At 48.5% G+C, this 19,263-nt stretch overlaps 1 protein-coding gene across 5 annotated transcripts in view; it reads left to right on the top strand.

The window, feature by feature from the left end:
- ptgr2 (prostaglandin reductase 2) overlaps window positions 1–19,263 on the top strand; it is a 59,395-nt gene that overhangs the window by 13,606 nt on the left and 26,526 nt on the right. For all 5 annotated transcript variants that reach the window (XM_068039759.1, XM_068039762.1, XM_068039760.1 and 2 more), the window contains exons 2-4: window positions 9,141–9,221; window positions 13,043–13,161; window positions 16,776–16,967. In XM_068039759.1, coding sequence (XP_067895860.1) covers window positions 9,182–9,221; window positions 13,043–13,161; window positions 16,776–16,967 — 351 coding nt within the window. In that variant the 5' untranslated portion in view covers window positions 9,141–9,181. The remainder of the gene's footprint in view (window positions 1–9,140; window positions 9,222–13,042; window positions 13,162–16,775; window positions 16,968–19,263) is intronic.

Genomic DNA, 19,263 nt, shown 5'->3' with positions numbered 1-19,263 from the left:
AGACTCGTGTGGGGGTTGAGACCTGTTTCTGCACAATAAATTCCAGAGTCTGGAGTTTGACCCTCCCCACTGTACGGAGAAGACACCTTTGAGTAAAACCGAAACACTATAAAGAGTGCAGGGAGATCAGTAGTGTTTACAAGAAGCTCAACATCATGCAGAACATTTATATTTTTTGAGTAGTGAGGGACTGGGCAATGTCTGCCCTGGCAGGAGAGAGACCATGATCAGTGGCTTTTGATCCTGTTCCAGGTACATTTTTAAGTAAAATGGCTGTAACCAATTCTACAGCTTCAGGCCAGGGAGTGTGTAACACCATTCGGGTGGTGGTGAAGGATAAGGAAGGAGATGCACCTGTGGACCGTACCTTCTTCATTAAGAAAATCCTTACTGATTGCTGTGGATTCAAAGCTGCAGACATCTTCTGCCTGCAGGACTTCCCCAGCAGTGATATTCAAGAACGTAGCGGGATGCATCAGGTTCCTGAAGGTGTTCAAGAAGAAGAGAAACCAGGAGCCACTGTTCACACTGCCGTCGCAACGCGACTGGGTGGTGACAATTCATTTCTATAACCCCATGTTCCTGTTGTGGATGTACTCACTGTCCTCGCCAGGTAAGACGAGGTGGCCGGCAGCAACACTGATGTCAAGGACCCATTTGGACCAGCAAGCAGCAGGTCAAGGTGACCTTGAAGGTCGATGTCAATGGAGCCATCATCCATCCTCCCTCCAGCTTCGCTATCAGGGGAAGTCGAGGCTTCTTGGTCTATGCAGGCCTGCCCAGAGTTTGTCACACCAGTGGCAAATCTGGTCACGTGGCAGCTAACTGCAGTACAGTCGTCCGCAAGAAGGAAATCCATCAGACCAAGGACTGTAAACAGAGTAAGTGCTGCAACTTGTGCAGTTAGGCAGGCCACCTCTACAAAACCTGCCCCAAACGCTGCCTCAGTTACGCACAGGCGGCAAGGTCCAAGGAAAGGCTGGGAGAAGGAATGATGAATGCGTCTGGTGCTGGGAAGGAGACAAACAACCTTCTCCACAGCGAGGAAAGTCAACCTGAGAAGGAGAATAAAGGGGAGGCAGCTACAACCAGCGACCCAACACCTACCCCGTGCTCGGAAACCCCTCCTCCACAGACAGAACCAATGGAGGAGGCAGCAGATGGACAAACTGGTCAGTGGCAAGTGGTACAAAGGAAAAGCACAAAGAAAAAACCTCCAAAAAAGGAACAGGTCACCACCCAAACCAGTGGCAAGAGGAGGGATACCATCTGAGACAGACTACAGCAACTCCTCCTCATTAGATGAGGAAGGGCTGGAACGACAGCACCTGCAAAAGAAGTGGCAGAACTCAAAGGAGCTGGAAGATGAAGCCTCCCAGCTCCGGGGCACTGGAAGCTGTGATGGGCCCAGCGTGCGCCGAACCCAGCGACATGCCCAGCGCTCCCCAGCTCTGGGAGACTGAGAGCAGCGAAGCGTCTGGCGCACTCCAGCCCCGGGAAGCCGGGGGCAGTGATGTCTTCGAGAAAGGACAGAGGGGAAGGACAGCCCAAGCCTTGCTACCTACAAGAACCACCCCACCCCGCCCCCCCCCCCCCCCCGCTATGTCACCCCAGTAGAACAAAACCCTCATGAGTAACCCTGGAGGGGTTTCTGAGCCCAACAAATGTGAAACAGCTTGTGTACACTATGGGTATGCAGGGACACACCCAAGGACTGGGACCAGCAAGGACAACTGGTGTGGGAAGCAACAACCAACTTTAAAATGGGTCTAAAGATTGCTTCAATTAACGTTCGTAGCATTAAATCCACTACGCAATGTGTTTCGACCTTGGACTACCTCGCCAAGGTCAAAGCCGATCTGCTGTTCTGCAGGAGTGTGGAATACCACACCTCAGCACCTACAGACAATGGTTGCGATGGTGGTTCCATGGGCCATCGATCTGGTCAGGGGGTAATGATTCCCGTTTTCTCCGGCCTGGGTATTGTGCTGTGGGGAGGTAACTTCGCCATCTCCGAAGTTAAGGAGGTGGTGGGTGGTCACCTTCTCGTAGCAGATATAATGTACAATAATGTTCCGCTCCGGTTAATCAACGTATACGCCCTAGTTCAATGCAGCAAGCAGCTGACGGTCCTCCAGCAGCTCCCACATGCTGCTGGCGATGTGCAGGCCAGTCATTCTCGGTGGTGACTTCAACTGCATTGGACGATCCGGCAGTGACGACAGCAAACTGGAGGCTACGTCCAGATTCCTAATAGAAACAGTTAAAGATGCCAAGCTGCACGACGTCTACAGCAAACCTGCAGATGGAGCGCAGCTTAGATACACCTGGTCAAGATCGGACGGGTCTGCCCGTTCCAGGATTGACTTCCTGTCTGTGTCCTTTGCTTTCACAGTCAGATCCACCGACGTCAAGCTGTTGTTCTCTGACCCACTGCCTCTTACTGGCTGACTGTCACTTACAGGATGACCAGCGGGTTGGCAGGGGGACATGGAAGCTCAATGCTACACTGCTAACCCCAGAGAACATTGAGGAACTCAAAAGGGATTACAAAGGTTGGAGAACCGTGAAACCCTCTTTGAGTCTCTGGTGCACTGGTGGGAGGCGATCAAGGAGAACATCAAGAGGTTCTTTATCTTCAACGGCATTCAGAGGGTGAGAGAGAGTCAGAGGGAAATGTCCCGACTCCAGAAAAGTATGCAAAGTCTGCTCCGGCTGCAGTCGATGGGGGTCAAGATAAAGGAAGATCTCCAAGAGGTGAAGAGCTAGCAGGCCTCGCCCTTTGCCACGGAGGCCTCTAAGATCATCTTCTGGCCCAGAGTCAACTCCGTTGGGCAGGATGAGACGTGCTCACATTACTTCTTCCAAAAGATACACTGAGAGAGCTCTGTGATCAGCAGCCTGAAGGAAGAGGATGGCTCGGTAACGTCTTCGAAGTCTGACGTACTAAGGATCAGCAAATCCTTTTATGCTGGGCTGTACGATGTGACGCCCAAGGACAGCACAGCTTCCCAATCCTTCCTGTCATCTATCATGAGATTGCAGCATGCGGGAGAGTCTGGACAAACCACTGACAAAGACCGTCAGGTCCTTCAAGACGAGTAAAACTCCCGGAAGCAACGGCTTACCGGTTGAGTTGTATTCGGCTCTGTGGGACTGGGTCGGCCCAGACTCGCAGGAAGTGTACGAGAGTATGCTCCTGGCCGGCAGCATGTCAGGATCCACAAGGAAAGGCATCATCACCCTCATCTACAAGCGGAAGGGGGAGAGGACGGAAATCAGAAATTGGTGTCCCATCTCACTGATTAATGTAGACTACAGGATTCTGTCCAAAGTCATCGCCAGTCGGGTCAAATCTGCTCTAGAGTTGGTGATTCACCCTGATCAGACCTGTACTGTACCCGGCAGGAAGATCTCTGATAGCCTCGCACCACTCAGGGATATGATCGCTTATGTACGGGACAGGAGGGTGGACACCTGCCTCATCAGCCTGGACCAGGAGAAGGCTTTTGACAGGATATCGCACACCTACATGATGGACGTACTCTCCAAAATGGGGGTTGGGGGAGGGGAATCTGCAAATGGATCAAAATGCTCTACACAAACATCAGTGGCGTGGTCTCAATCAATGGGTGGGAATCAGAAAGTTTCCCGATCCAATCTGGAGTCAGACAGGGCTGTCCTCTCTCCCCTGTCTTGTTTGCTGTATCGAACCCTTTGCTGAGTCTATTAGGAAGGATGCAGGCATAAGAGGAGTGACAATCCCAGGCAGCGGAGGCAGTCAGGTCAAAGCCTCCCTGTACATGGATGACGTCACCATCTTCTACTCAGATCGCAGTCCGTTCACAGACTGATGAGCATCAGCAACCAGTTCGAATTGGCTTCGGGAGCCAAAGTAAATTGTGGCAAGAGCAAGGCCATGTTTTTGAGAATTGGGCTGACCGATCCTTTGTCCCCTTCGCTGTCAGGTCAGGGAAGTGTGCCAAAACCTGGAGGGAGCGAGTAGCCAGGGTACACCATAAACCGAGCATGTGGGAGCAGCAATCTCTCTCCATTGTGGGTAAGAACCTGGTCATCAGGTGCGAGGTGCTCACATTGTTGCTGTACGTGGCGCAGGTCTGGCCCATACCCCACTCCTGCGCTGTGGTGGTCACCCGAGCCATTTTCCGCTTTATCTGGAGATCCAAAATGGACCGGGTCCGGAGGGACACGATGTTCAAGCCTCTGGATAAGGGTGGGACAAAACGTATCCAATGTCGCCCTCATTCTGATGACCACCTTCGTGCGCGGCTGCATCAAGCTGTCTGTAGAACCCCTGTACGCAAACACCAAGTGTCACTATGTGGTTCTATCTGTCCCCGGTGTTATGAAGAATGGGCCTGGTCACATTGCCGTGGAACGCTCCATCCAGTTGGACTGCTCCGTACCACCTATCCTTCGTGGGAAAGTTTCTACGGGAAAACACCTTTGACCACCAATCCATCAGGCACGGAATGTCTTCAAGGCCCTATGGGAAAAGGAGATGGTGGGTCCTGTCGGATGGTTCCCCGAGCAGACCGCCAAAGGCATTTGGCAGAATGCCTCATCACCAGAGCTTTCAAATATGCACCAAGATGTAGCTTGGCTGGTGGTGAGAAGGGCCCTCCCTGTCAGATCCTTCCTGCAAGCCCGGAGTCTCACCCCCTCCGCATGCTGCCCTCAAGGTGGCTGTGGTGGGGAAGAGACGGTTGCCCACCTCCTTCTGGAATGTGTCTTTGCAAAGCAGGTGTGGAAAGAGACGCAGTGGTTTTTTTGTAGAGGTTCATCCCAAGCAGCTCTGTAACACAGGAGTCTGTGCTCTACGGGCTGTTCCCAGGGACGCACACCGAGATACACATCAACTGCTGCTGGAGGACCACCAACTTGGTGAAAGACGCTCTTTGGTCTGCCTGAAACTTGCTGGTCTTCCAACGCAAAGAGTTGTCCACGACCGACTGTTGAAGACCGGCACATTCCAAGGTCCAGGACCACGTGCTGAGGGACGCACTAAAGCTTGGGGCAGCCACGGCAAGGGCTCAATGGGGAAAGGCCATGGTGTCAGGTCCTCCTGACAAAGTGAACTGAGGGGCTGGACCTGTGGAAAACCCCTTGGGCTGTACACACCAAAATAAGGTTTCCTGTGTAATTTTTTTTAAATTCATTCATGGGATGTGGGCGTCACTGGCCAGGCCAACATTTGTAGCCGATCCCTAACTGCCCTCAAGAAGGTGGTGGTGAGCTGCCTTCTTGAACTGCTGCAGTCCATGCGGGTTAGGTACACCCACAGTGCTGTAGGAAGGGAGTTCCAGGATATTGACCCAGCGACAGTGAAGGAACGGCGATATAGTCCCAAGCCAGGATGGTGTGTGACTTGGAGGGGAACTTGCAGGTGGTGGTGTTCCCATGCATTTGCTGCCCTTGTCCTTCTAGTTGGTAGAGGTCGCGGGTTTGGAAGGTGCTGTTGAAGGAGCCTTCGTGCGTTGCTGCAGTGCATCTTGTAGATGGTACACACTGCTGCCATTGTACGTCGGTGGTGAAGGGAGTGAATGTTTGTGGCTGGGGTAATAATCAAGTGGGCTGCTTTGTCCTGGATAGTGTCGAGCTTCTTGAGTGTTGGAGCTGCACCCATCCAGGCAAGTGGAGAGTATTCCATCACACTCCTGACTTGTGCCTTGTAGATGGCTTTGGGGAGTTAGGAGGTGAGTTACTCGCCTCAGGATTCCTAGCCTCTGACCTGCTCTTGTAGCTACAGTATTTATATGGCTACTCCAGTTCTGTTTCTGGTCAATGGTTACCCCTAGGATGTTGATAGTGGGGGATTCAGCAATGGTAATGCCATTGAATGTCGAGGGGAGATGGTTAGATTCTCTCTTGTTGGAGATGGTCATTGCCTGGCACTTGTGTAGCATGAATGTGACTTGTCACTTATTAGCCCTAGCCTGGATATTGTCCAGGTCTTGCTGCATTTCTACACGGACTGCTTCAGTATCTGAGGAGTTGCGAATGGTGCTGAACGTTGTGCAATCATCAGCCAACATCCCCACTTCTGACCTTATGATTGAAGGAAGGTCATTGATGAAGCAGCTGAAGATGGTTGGGTCTAGGACACTACCCTGAGGAACTCCTGCAGTGATGTCCTGGAGCTCAGATGATTGATTTCCAACAACCACAACCATCTTCCTTTGCGCAGGGTATGACTCCAACCAAAGGAAAGTATTCCCCCTGATTCCCATCGACTTCAGTTTTGCTAGGGCTCCTTGATGCCGTACTCGGTCAAATGCTGCCTTGATGTCAAGGGCAGCCACTCTCACCTCACCTCTTGAGTTCAACTGTTCTGTCCATGTTTGAACCAAGGCTGTGACGAGGTCAGGTGCTGAGTGGCCCTGGCGGAACCCAAACTGAACGTCACTGAGCAGGTTATTGCTAAGCAAGTGCCACTTGATGACACCTTTGACACCTTCCATCACTTTACTGATGATTGAGAGTAGGCTGATAGTGCAGTAATTGGCCGGGTTGGACTTGTCCTGCCTTTTGTGTACAGGACATACCTGGGCAATTTTCCACATTGCAGGGTCGATGCTAGTGTTGTAGCTGTACTGGAACAGCTTGGCTAGGGGCGCAGCAAGTTCTGGAGCACAGGTCTTCAGTACTATTGCCGGAATATTGTCAGGGTCCATAGCCTTTGCAGTATCCAGTGCCTTCAGTCGTTTCTTGATATCGTGTGGAGTGAATCGAATTGGCTGAAGTCTGGCATCTGTAATACTGGGGACTTCAGGAGGAGGCCGAGATGGATCATCAACTTGGCACTTCTAGCTGAAGATTGTTGCAAATGCTTCAGCCTTATCTTTTGCACTGATGTGCTGGGCTCCCCCATCATTGAGGATTGGGATATTTGTGGAGCCATCTTCTCTAGTTAATTGTCCACCACCATTCACGGTTGGATGTGGCAGGACTGGGAGCTTAGATCTGATCCGTTGGTTATGGGATCGCTTAGCTCTGTCTATCACATGCTGCTTACACAGTTTGGCACGCAAGTAGTCCTGGGTTGTAGCTTCACCAGGTTGACACCTCATTTTGAGGTATGCCTGGTGTTGCTCCTGGCATGCCGTCCTGCACTCTTTGAACCAGGGTTGTTCTCCTGGCTTGATGGTAATGGTAGAGTGGGGGATGTGCCGGGCCAAGAGGTCACAGATTGTGGTTGAGTACAATTCTGCTGCTGCTGGCCCACAGCGCGGGTGGTCGTCCAGTTTCATTCCTTTTTTATTGACTACATGGAGTCACATGTAGGCCAGACCAGGTAAGGACAGCAGGGCGGCACAGTGGCGCAGTGGTTAGCACCGCAGCCTCACAGCTCCAGCGACCCGGGTTCAATTCTGGGTACTGCCTGTGTGGAGTTTGCAAGTTCTCCCTGTGTTTGCATGGGTTTCCTCCCACAAGCCAAAGACTTGCAGGTTGATGGGTAAATTGGCCATGAGCAATTGCCCCTAGTATAGGTAGGTGGTAGGGAAATATAGGGACAGGTGGGGATGTGGTAGGAATATGGAATTAGTGTAGGATTAGTATAAATGGGTGGTTGATGGTCGGCACAGACTCGGTGGGCCGAAGGGCCTGTTTCAGTGCTGTATCTCTAAAACAAATAAAACAATAAAACAATTAGGGATGGGCAATAAATGCTGGCCTGGCCAGTGATGCCCACATCCCACAAACGACAAAAGACTCATCTAAATAATCCACTGTAGATCAAACTGAGTTTCTTTCTCCTTTTGTGGTGAGTACTCTCACAGATTCATGTCAGCTGTGGCTCAGTTGGTGGCACTTTTGCCTCTGAGTCAGGAGCAAGACATTAAACTGAGGCCCCGTCTGCCTTCTCAGGTGGATGTAAAAGATCCAATGGTGCTATTTCAAAGAAGAGTGGAGGAGTTCTCCCCGGTGTCGTGGCCAATGTTTATCCCTCAATCAATATCATTAAAACAAATTATCTGGTCATTATCACATTACTGTTTGTGGGAGCTTGCTGTGTACAAATTGGCTGCTGCTTTTCCTACGTTACAACAGCGACTACACCTTCAACAATGTTCTGTTGGCTGTGTAGAGCTTTGGGACCATATGTCGTAACCCCACTGGAGAATGGCTAAATCTGACCAAGGCTCAAACCTGGGATCATCTTTGAGCTCGCTCACTGGAGTTCTGTATTCTCATGTTGGAGGGCAGAGGGTGAGGTGCAGGGTGGAGATGGGGAATAGGATTTGTGCTCGGGGATGTGATCACCAACACCAATCCTTGGCCTTTTAATGACCTGTTGATACCTATAGCTTCCTCAGTGCAACAGAGGGGAAAACGAGAGGATCTTGACATCTGTTATTGGGCGGGGCTAGCGGAAATTCAGCGGACCGTAAAATAACAAAATGCTTCTAAACCACTTGTGATTGGACACTTAGGTGGTCTTCGCGCTAGCGAAAGTGTGAACAAATGCTAACCGTGTCGCACTGTGTTGAGTCATGCTGGCCAACTAAACTATCTGGGAGACTGCGGGCTTTCATGCTGGTGACGAGAGTGCGCAAAATGAGGCCATTCGGCCCATTGTGCCTGTGCTGGCTCTTTGAAAGAGCTATCCAATTAGTCCCAATCCCCTGCTTTTTCCCCATAGCCCTGCACACTTTTGCTTTCCAAGTATTTATCCAATTCCCTTGTGAAAGTTACTATTGAATGTGCTTCCACTGCTCATTTCAGGCAGTGCATTCCAGACCGTAACTCACTGCTTTAAAAAAAAATTCTCCTCCCCTCACTCTGGTTCTTTTGCCAATTATGTTTGGTTACCGACCCTCCTGCCAGTTTCTTCAGCTTTACTCTATTGAAACCCTCTGTAATTTTGAACAGCTCAATTAAATCTCTCCCTAATCATCTGCACTCTAAGCAGAACAATCCCAGCTTCTCTAGTCCCTCCATGTAACTGAAATAAAGGAGAATAGGTTGTCGACTTTCTCAGTAGGCGGAGCGGGCACAAAGTACTAAGAGAAAAGGGCGACGTTGAAAACACATTTTACTGCAGATGTACGTCCAATTCTGCTGTTTTACAGACATCTTGTATAAAATCAAACAAACTGTGTATCTCATTCCCACAGGTCAGTAATTATTTTACTGCGATTAAGCTTTCACTTCACAAATGGCGTTGATTCAGCAAGTTGTATTAAACTCGCGGCCTGGTGAGTGTCATTTTAGCAAGACGTTATTCATTTGCTTCTGTGATAGCAGTTTTTATTCAATACAATAAATTTTATACAGGGAATTAACATTGACAAGAGACTGGGTCAAAACTAAAGCAACTTGTATTTATATAGCGCCTTTAAAGTAGTAAAATGTCCCAAGGTGCTTCACTGAAGTGTAATCAGACAGAAAATTGACACTGAGCCAAAGAAGGTAATATTAGGACAAGTGACCAAAAGCTTGGTGATAGGAGTAGGTTTTAAGGAACGTCTTACTTAGACAGCAGAAGGCACAGCCACCAATGGTGGAGCGATTAAAATCAGGACTGTGCAAGTGGCCAGAGCTTGACGAACACAGAGGTGTCAGAGGGTGATAGGGCTGGAGGAAATTACAGAGATAGGGAAGGGCGAGGGAGACCATGAGAGACCTGAATACAAGGATGAGAATTTTAAAGTTGAGGCATTGCTGGAATGGGAGCCAGTGTAGGTCAGTGAGCACTGGGGTGATGGGTGAAAAGGACAGGACTCGGTGACGGGGAACCATTGTAGGTCAGCGAGCACTGGGGTGATGGGTGAAAAGGACAGGACTCAGTGACGGGGAACCATTGTAGGTCAGTGAGCACTGGGGTGGTGGGTGAAAAGGACAGGACTCGGTGACGGGAACCAGTGTAGGTCAGTGAGCACTGGGGTGATGGGTGAAAAGGACAGGACTCGGTGACGGGGAGCCAGTGTAGGTCAGTGAGCACTGGGGTGATAGGTGAAAAGGACAGGACTTGGTGACGGGGAGCCATTGTAGGTCAGTGAGCACTGGGGTGATGGGTGAAAAGGACAGGGCTCGGTGACGGGGAGCCAGTGTAGGTCAGTGAGCACTGGGGTGATAGGTGAAAAGGACAGGACTTGGTGACGGGGAGCCAGTGTAGGTCAGTGAGCACTGGGGTGATAGGTGAAAAGGACAGGGCTCGGTGACGGGGAGCCAGTGTAGGTCAGTGAGCACTGGGGTGATGGGTGAAAAGGACAGGGCTCGGTGACGGGGAACCAGTGTAGGTCAGCGAGCACTGGGGTGGTGGGTGAAAAGGACAGGGCTCGGTGACGGGGAGCCAGTGTAGGTCAGCGAGCACTGGGGTGGTGGGTGAAAAGGACAGGGCTCGGTGACGGGGAGCCAGTGTAGGTCAGCGAGCACTGGGGTGATGGGTGAAAAGGACAGGACTCGGTGACGGGGAACCAGTGTCGGTCAGCGAGCACTGGGGTGGTGGGTGAAAAGGACAGGACTCGGTGACGGGGAACCAGTGTAGGTCAGTGAGCACTGGGGTGGTGGGTGAAAAGGACAGGACTCTGTGAGTTAGGATCCAGGCAGCAGAGTTTTGAATGAATTCAGACTTACGGAGGGAGGAGGATGGGAGGCTGGCCGAGGGAGCATTGAAATAAGCAAGTTTGGAGGTGATAATTAGAATAAAGATCATTTAACATCCGTCCCGCACAACCAACCACAATATGCTACATTATAATAGGTCCCATCTTGTGTTTTGTTTTGCAGTTTCATTAAGTGACACTATTACTGTTGTCAGTGTTTACGACTGCTGTTGTGGCTGTCCACCTTTAGGTGCTCAGCTCCACTTGGGAAATATAAGGGGATATTTTTCTGATACAAGATCAGGGTAAAAGGGTTCAGTTAGAACATGTAACTGACACTGCCAATCTAGTGCAGCACAGAGGGAGTGTCGCACTGGGTTAAGTGAGATGCTTCAGATAAGCCATTATGTTGAACCTTCCCCCAGGTTAGAATAGCAGGAAAGTTCTCCCGGTAACCCAGCTGCCTTCCCTTCCTTGACCAATGTCACCTGGTCATTCATCCACATGCTGTTTTGTGTACAGAATGTTTGCTGCATTTGCCATCATAATAGTCTCCGCACTTCATAAAGTAATTCAATGTACATGGAGTGTTTTGAAATCTTTAAGATGTGACAAAGCTCAGTGTAGCTGTAATTCATCCCTTCCTTCCTCAGGTATCAGCTGTGACTCAGAAAGTTGTGGGTTTAGGTTACACTCCAGGGACTGGAGCACAAAATCTCGGCTGACACTCCAGTACTGCGCTGTCAGAGGTGCTGCGCTGTCAGAGGTGCTGTCTTTTGGATGAGACGTTAAACTGAGACGCTGTCTGTCCTCTCAAGTGGATGTAAAAGATCCTATGGCACAATTCTGAAGAAGAGTAGGGAGGTTCTCTCCCCACCACCCCCCCCCCCCCCCCCATTGCCACCCATGTCTAGGTCAATATTTATCCCACAACTAATATCACTAAAACAGATTATCAGGCATGATCACATTGCTGTTTGTGGGAGCTTGCTGTGCACAAATCGGCTGCCCCGTTTCCTACGTTGCACTGGTGACTACACTTTGCAAGTGTTTAATTGTAAAACGTAGTGGAACATCCTGAGATTCCAAAAGGCGCTACGTAAATGCAAGTCTTTCTTTTCAGTAAGGTACTTGTGTAATCTGTATGCTGTAAAGGCAATGGATTGAAGAAGCAGACATTTTGGATGCCGGTGAAAGACATGATATCTGGCAGTGTAGGTGAAGGTCCAAGGTCCCTAGTGCAGACTCATAAAAAGGGTGGGGGAGGTTGAGTAGTTAAGCAAGTAGGTTTTTAAAAACCTGCAAGAAGAAAGAAAAGCTGAAGGAGATAGCAACTGGAACAGTTTTACAGTTTTGAAGGTCAGGGAAAGGATAGGTAGGAACAATAAAATGAATTTTGATTTCAGTGTGGTATTAGGAGGAGCAAGAACAGGAAATCAGCTTCTGTAGATGTTAAGAGGAAGTGGGGATGTTTGCTGATGATTGCGCAATGATCAGCACCATTCGTGACTCCTCAGATACTGAAGCAGTCAGTGTAGAAATGCAGCAAGACCTGGACAATATCCAGACTTGGGCTGATAAGTGGCAAGTAACATTCATGCCACACAAGTGCCAGACAATGACCATCTCCAACAAGAGAGAATCTAACCATCTCCCCTTGACATTCAATGGCATTACCATCGCTGAATCCCCCACTATCAACATCCGAGGGGTTACCGTTGACCAGAAACTGAACTGGAGTAGCCATATAAATACCGTGGCTACAAGAGCAGGTGTCTCTTAAACGTCACTATCGTACCTGCTTCCACCACCTCCCCTGGCAGCAAGTTCCAGGCGCTCACCACCCTCTGTGTAAAAAAAAAAACCTGCCTCACACATCCCCTCTAAACTTTGCCCCTCGCACCTTAAACCTATGTCCCCTAGTAACTGACTCTTCCACCCTGGGAAAAAGCTTCTGACTATCCACTCTGTCCATGCCGCTCATAACTTTGTAAACCTCTATCATGTCGCCCCTCCACCTCCATCGTTCCAGTGAAAACAATCTGAGTTTATCCAACCTCTCCTCATAGCTAATACCCTCCAGACCAGGCAACATCCTGGTAAACCTCTTCTGTACCCTCTCCAAAGCCTCCATACTCCCTTTCCTAAAGGGACGTTACTAAACCAGTTGGGGTTTTACAATAATTTGATAGCTTTGTGGTCACTTTTACAGATATCGGCTTTTTCTCTATCCTGATTTTACTTTTATAAAACTGAATTCAAATTCTCAAACTGCTGTGGTGGGATTTGAATGTGTGTTATTAGATTATTGGATTATTAGTCCAGTAGCATAACCCGTGCCCCCTACGGTCTACATGGCTCCCATACCAAACTGGATAAATCACTGAGCCATCGGGGGAAGGGGCATCCTCTACCAGAAATGACCTCAGTGAAGGGGTAACTGTGTGTCCTCTTTATTCTACTATCTATAGGGAAGAATGGGGAGCCAGCTATTGAGAATTTTAGGACGGAAGAGGGTTGTCTGCCGCAAGACTTGCAAGAGGGGCAGGTGAAGGTTTGCACCAAATACCTATCTGTGGATCCCTACATGGTGAGTACACATCCCTTTTGGATCGTTAGGTTGCAAGAGCACACAAGTAATGTATTAGAAGAACATAAGCCATAGAATTACAGAATCTGACAGCACAGGAAGAAGCCATTTGGCCCATTGTGCCTGTGCTGGCTCTTTGAATGATCAATTAGCTCCACTCCCCTGCTCTTTCCCCATAATCCTGCAAATTTTTCCTTTTTCAAGTATATATCCGGTTCTCTTTGGAAAGTTACGATTGAATCGGCTTCCATTGCCCTTTGAGGCAGTGCATCCCAGATCACAACAGCTCTCCGCGTAAGTTCGCTCTTGTACTCCTGGTCCCCACTCTAGCATCCAGCTGTGTATGAACCACTCCTGAGGTTTGTGTTCTTGTATGTGAAGGCCAAAACATAGCAGATCATACCAAGCATTTGATGGCCTTTGGGAGAAGTTGTTCCTCTGGATGTCCCATTCAATTTAGTTTTTCACTGATACCGATTCTCCTGCCTAATTTTAAAGTAATATATTCATGGTTTGCCTGGTTTAACCACACTTTTTTATTCATTCATGGGACGTGAGCATTGCTGCCAAGGCCAGCATTTATTGCCCATCCCTAGTTGCCCTGAAGAAGGTGGTGGCAAGTCGCCTGTTTGAACCGCTGCAGTCTGTGCAGTGGAAGTACTTCCAAGATGTTATTAGGGAGGGAGATCCAGAGACAATGAAGGAGTGATGATATATTTCAGTCAGGATGGTGTGTGTTTGGAAGGGGAACTTGGAGGTGGCAGTGTTCCCATGTGCCTGCTGCTGTTGTCCTGCGAGGTAAGTGTTTCTCAAACTGGAGTCCGTGGACCACTCCGTAGAGACTTTCCGGGGGTCCACAAAATACTCTGACAGTACACGAATGAGCGGCAGCCAGAGATTGGCTTGGTGCAAGCTGGGGGATGATTGAGGAATGCTGTCATCACATGTGCAGTGCGGCTGGAAAGCCACTGTTCTAGGTGGTAGAGGGTGTGGGTTTGGAAGGTGCTGTTTGGAAGGTGAAGCATCTTGTAGATGGTACACACTGCTGCCACTGTGCGTCAGTGGTGGAGAGAGTGAATTGAATGTTGAAGGTGGTGGATGGGGTGCCAATCATGCGGGCTGCTTTGTCCTGGATGGTCCTGAGCTTCTTGAGTGTTGTTGCAGCTGCACCCATCCAGGCCAGGCAAATGTATTGCATCACACTCCTGACTTGTGCCTTGTAGATGGTGGACAGACTTTGGGGATTCAGGAGGTGAGTTACTCGCTGCAAAATTCCCAGCCTCTGACCTGCTCTTGTAGCCACGGTATTTATGTGGCTGGTCCAGTTCAGTTTCTGGTCAATGATAACCCCTAGGATGTTGATAGTGGGGGATTCAGTGATGGTAATGCCATTGAACATCAAGGGGAAATGGTTAGATCCTCTCTTGTTGGAGATTGTCATTGCCTGGCACTTGTGTAGCACGAATGTAACTTGTCATTGATCAGCCCAAGCCTGAACATTACCAGATCTTGCTGCAGATGGTCGTGGCCTGCTTCAGTATCTGAGGAGTTGCAAATTGTTCTGGACACAGTGCAGTCATCAGAGCACGTTCGCACTTTTGATGTTATGATTGAAGGAAGGTTATCGATGAAGCAGCTGAAGATGGTTGGGCCTAGGACACTACGCTGAGGAGCTCCTGCAGTGATGTCCTGGGACTGAGATGATTGGCCTCCACAAACCACAACTATCTTCCTTTGCACTAGGTATGGCTCCAATCTGGAGAGTTTTCCCCCTGATTCCCATTGACTTCAGTTTTGCTAGGGCTCCTTGATGTCATACTCGGTCAAATGCTGCCTTGATTTCAAGGACAGTCACTCTCACCTCACCTCTGGAATTCAGCTTTTTTGACCGTGTTTTAACCATGGCAATAATGAGGTCAGGGGCCAAGTGACCCTGGCAGAACCCAAACTGAGCTTCGATTAGCTAGTCATTGCTGAGCAAGTGCTGCTTGATAGCATTGTCAATGACCATCACTTTACTGATGATTGAGAGTAGGCTGACGGGGCGGTAATATGGCTGGGTTGGACTTGTCCTGCTTTTTGTGGTTAGGACATACCTGGGCAATTTTCCACGTTGCCGAGTAGATGCCAGTGTTGTAGCTTTCCTAGAACAGCTTGGCTAGGGGCGCGGCAAGTTCTGGAGCGCAGGTCCTCAGTACTATTGCCGGGATGTTGTCCGGGCCCGTAGTTTTTGCTGTATCGAGTGTGCTCAGTTGTTTCTTGATAACACGCGGAGTGAATCGAATTGTCTGAAGACTGGCATCTTTGATGCCGGGGATCTCGGGAGAAGGCCGAGATGGATCATCCAATCGGCACTTCTGGCTGAACTTGGATGGATATGCTTCAGCCTTTGCACTGATGCGCTGGGCTCCCCCATTATTGAGGATGGGGATATTCGTGAAGCCTCCTCCTCCTCCTCCTCCTGTTAGTTGTTTAATTGTCCACTACCATCATGATTGGATGTGGCAGGGCTGCAGAACTTAGATCTGATCAGTTGGTTGTGGGATCGCTTAGCCCTGTCTATCATATGCTGCTTCTGCTGTTTGTAGCTTCACTAGGTTGTCACCTCATTTTTAGGTACACCTGCTGCTGCTCCTGGCTTGCCCTCCTACCCTCATTGAACCAGGGTTGATCCCCTGGCTTGATGGTAATGTAGTGTGAGGGGTATGCTGGGCCATGAGGTTACAGATTGTGCTGCTGCTACTGATGGCCCACGGCATCTCATGGATACCTAATTGTGAGCTACTAAATCTGTTCCAAATCTATCCCATTTAGCACGGTGGTAGTGCCACACAACACGATATCCTCGATGTGAAGACAGGATTTCGTCTTCACAAGGACTGTGCGGTGGTCATTCCTACCAATACTGTCATGAACAGATGCATCTGTGACAGCTAGATTGGTGAGGACGAGGTCAAGTAGGTTATTCCCTCTTGTTGGCTTCCTCACCACCTGTCACAGGCCCCATCTGGCTACTACACCCTTCAGGACTGGACCAGCTTGGTCAGTAGTGGTACTACTGAGCCAGTCTTGGTGATGGACGTTGAAGCCCAGGCATCGAGTGTGTCCTTGCTACCTTCAATGCTTCTGCCAAGTGGTGTTCAACATGGAGGAGTTTTGTTGCTGTTTGTGGATCTTGCTGTGTGTAAATTGGCTGCCACATTTCCTACATTAATAATCTCATAGTGCAGCACACTCTCAGTACTGCACTGGAGGGTCAGCCTGGATTATGTGCTCAAGTCTCTGGAGTGGGGCTTGAAACCACAACCTTCCGACTCAGGCGAGAGTGCAAAGCACTTTAGGGCCTCCAGAGGTTGTAAAAGGCACTAATAGATGCACTTTAGGGTAGATAGAAACTTTATCCTGTGATGGGGGAGTCTAGAACAAGGGGGAGTGGTGATTCAGCGGAGTTAAAATACAGATCAGCCATGATCTAATTGAACAGGGGAACAGACTCGATGGGCTGAATGGCCTCCTCCTGTTCTATGTTCCTAAGCCCATCCTTTACTTTATTCAAATCTGTATTGAGCTGATACCCCAGGTTTTAACGTTTCACTTTGATTTGATCTTGGCAGCGATGCAGGATGAATGAAGATACTGGGGTGGACTACCTGCCTCCCTGGCAAGTGTCCAGTGTCATTGATGGTGGAGGAGTGGGTGTGATTGAAGAAAGCAAACACCCGAAGTTTCAGAAATGCGATGTTGTGACTTCGTTTAGCTGGCCTTGGCAGTCACAGGCAGTTGTGGATGGCAAAGTCCTGACCAAGGTAGTTTGTCATTTCATTAAGTGTAGTTATACTTACCCAATGTTCAAAAGCACTGTGCTAATTTATTATCGCCCTCAATTCCTTCCCTCACCTATTTTAAAATGTTATTTTAAATATGCTAAGCTTATTTACATTGCAGATTTTGAACTTTGCAAAGTTGAGTAACAAATCTTTAGCATATAACTGTATCTAAAATTGTTTCTGTGACACCTTGTCACATATTGGGGCATTTTTATTGGGGTAAATTCTCTCCCTGTTACTGTCGGGGAGGGTATGCTCATTGGATCCAAGCTAGACAAATAGGTGTATTTTCTAAATGGTGAGAAACTAGGGACTGTAGGGATGCAAAGCCGATAGTCAGAATCATAGAATCATTCGGCCCATCACGTCCATGCTGGTTCTCCAATCAGACCGCTCCCCTGCTCGATCCCCACAGCCCTGCAAGTTTATTTCCTTCAAGTGGCCATCAATTTCCTTTTGAAGTCATTGATTGCGCTTCAACCACTCTTAAGGGCAGCTAGTTCCAGCTCATTACCACCCACTGCATTAAAAAAAAAATGCTTCCTTATATCCCCCCTGCATCTCTCATCCAAAACCTTCAATCTGTGTCCCGTCGTCCTTGTGCCATCAGTTAATGGGGGGCAGTTTTCCTTGTCTAACTTATCTAAGCCTTCTCTGTGATTTCCCAGCAGATTTGCTGCTCTATCTCTCACAATTTGGAGGCCTTTAGAGTATCCCAGTAGTCTGATCATACCCTTAGAGTATCCCAGTAGTCTGATCATACCCTTTTTGCTTCTCAACTCTTAAGAAAATGGATTCTCTATTTGCCCCCCTCAAAGGAATCCCCTCTTTCCAGCAATATAGTGTCTTCCCTAATCAGTACTGCCACCCCACCTCCACTTTTTCCTTCCCTATCTTTTCTGAACACTTTGTATCTTTAAGCGCCCAGTCCTCACCATTTTTAAGCCATGGTTCCATTATTGCCACTGCATCATTTTCCCACACAGCAACTTGTGCTTGTAGCTCACCCAACCTTATTCACCTCACTTTGTGTGTTTACATACATGCATTCTACTACAAACTGCAATCAAAAAGCCCAATGGAATTTCGTCCTTTATCTGAAGGGGACAGGAATACAAAAGTGAGGAAGTGATACTTCAGTTGTACGGAGTCATGGTCAGAGCCCATCTGGGGTGTTGTGGTCGGATCTGGGCACTGCACCTCAGGAAGGATATACTGGCCTTGGAGGTGGCACAGCAGATTGGCCAGAATGATACCAGGGTTTAAAGGGTTAAATTATGAGGACAGGTTGCATAGACTGGGCTTTAATACATGGAACATTTAAGATTGAGTGATCTAATTGTGGTGAGTTAAGATGATTAAAGGATTACAGTAGATAGAGAGAAACTATTTCCTCTGATGAGGGGAAATCCAGAACAAGGGGGCAGAGCCATGACGGGAAGCTTTTCTTCAAAGAGAGGGTAACGGAAATGTGGAACTCCCTTCCCACAAGTTATGGGTGATGGGGCAGTTAAAATTTTCAAGCCTGAGATAGGTGGATCTTTGTTAGATAAAGTTGTCAAAGGATATGGAACAAAGGGATTTGAGGTACAGATCACCCATGATCTAATTGAATGGTGGAACAGACTCGAGGGGCTGAATGGCTGCCTCCTCTTACTGTGTTCCATTTTAAAAAAGAGAATGGGCTTTTTTTTATTGGAGCGAAGAAAGTAATGTGATAGAGTCTGATTTTTATGTCCATAAATACTTTTAAATGGGAATTTGGTAGTTCTTTGAGGAAGAGGGAATTGTAGCAGGAGAGTGTGATTATACAATGTGGTTCATAGAAACATAGAATCTTACAGCAAAGAAGGAGGCTATTCGGCCCATCGTACCTGTGCTGGCTGTTTGTTAGAGCTAGCCAATTAGTCCCACACCTCTGCTGTTTCCCCATAGCCCTGCAAAATGTATCTTTTCATATATCTACCCTTTTGAAAGTTACTACTGAATCTGCTTCCCCCGTCCTTTCAGGCAGTGCATTCCAGATCATAACAACTTGCTGTGTTTAAAAAAAAAAATAATAATAATAATTCTCCTCAACTCTTGCCCCTGGTATTCTGGTGCAGCAAAGCACCTGTGAAGACTTGCAGGGCTGAATGACTCGTTTCTATGCAGTAACATTCTGTGAAGTCAAAATGACTCGTACCCCCTGTGATTATTTCTTTAAAGAAAGAAGCTGACAACTTAATAACACAATACATCATGCACAAAAAAATGCTTCATTATTGTCATGGTG

The sequence above is a fragment of the Heterodontus francisci genome, chromosome 9 (assembly GCF_036365525.1).
Source record: "Heterodontus francisci isolate sHetFra1 chromosome 9, sHetFra1.hap1, whole genome shotgun sequence".
In the NCBI taxonomy this organism is placed as follows: Eukaryota; Metazoa; Chordata; class Chondrichthyes; order Heterodontiformes; family Heterodontidae; genus Heterodontus; species Heterodontus francisci.
The sequence above is the reverse complement of the archived record's forward strand: the minus strand, read 5'-3'. Positions and strand labels throughout refer to the sequence as shown.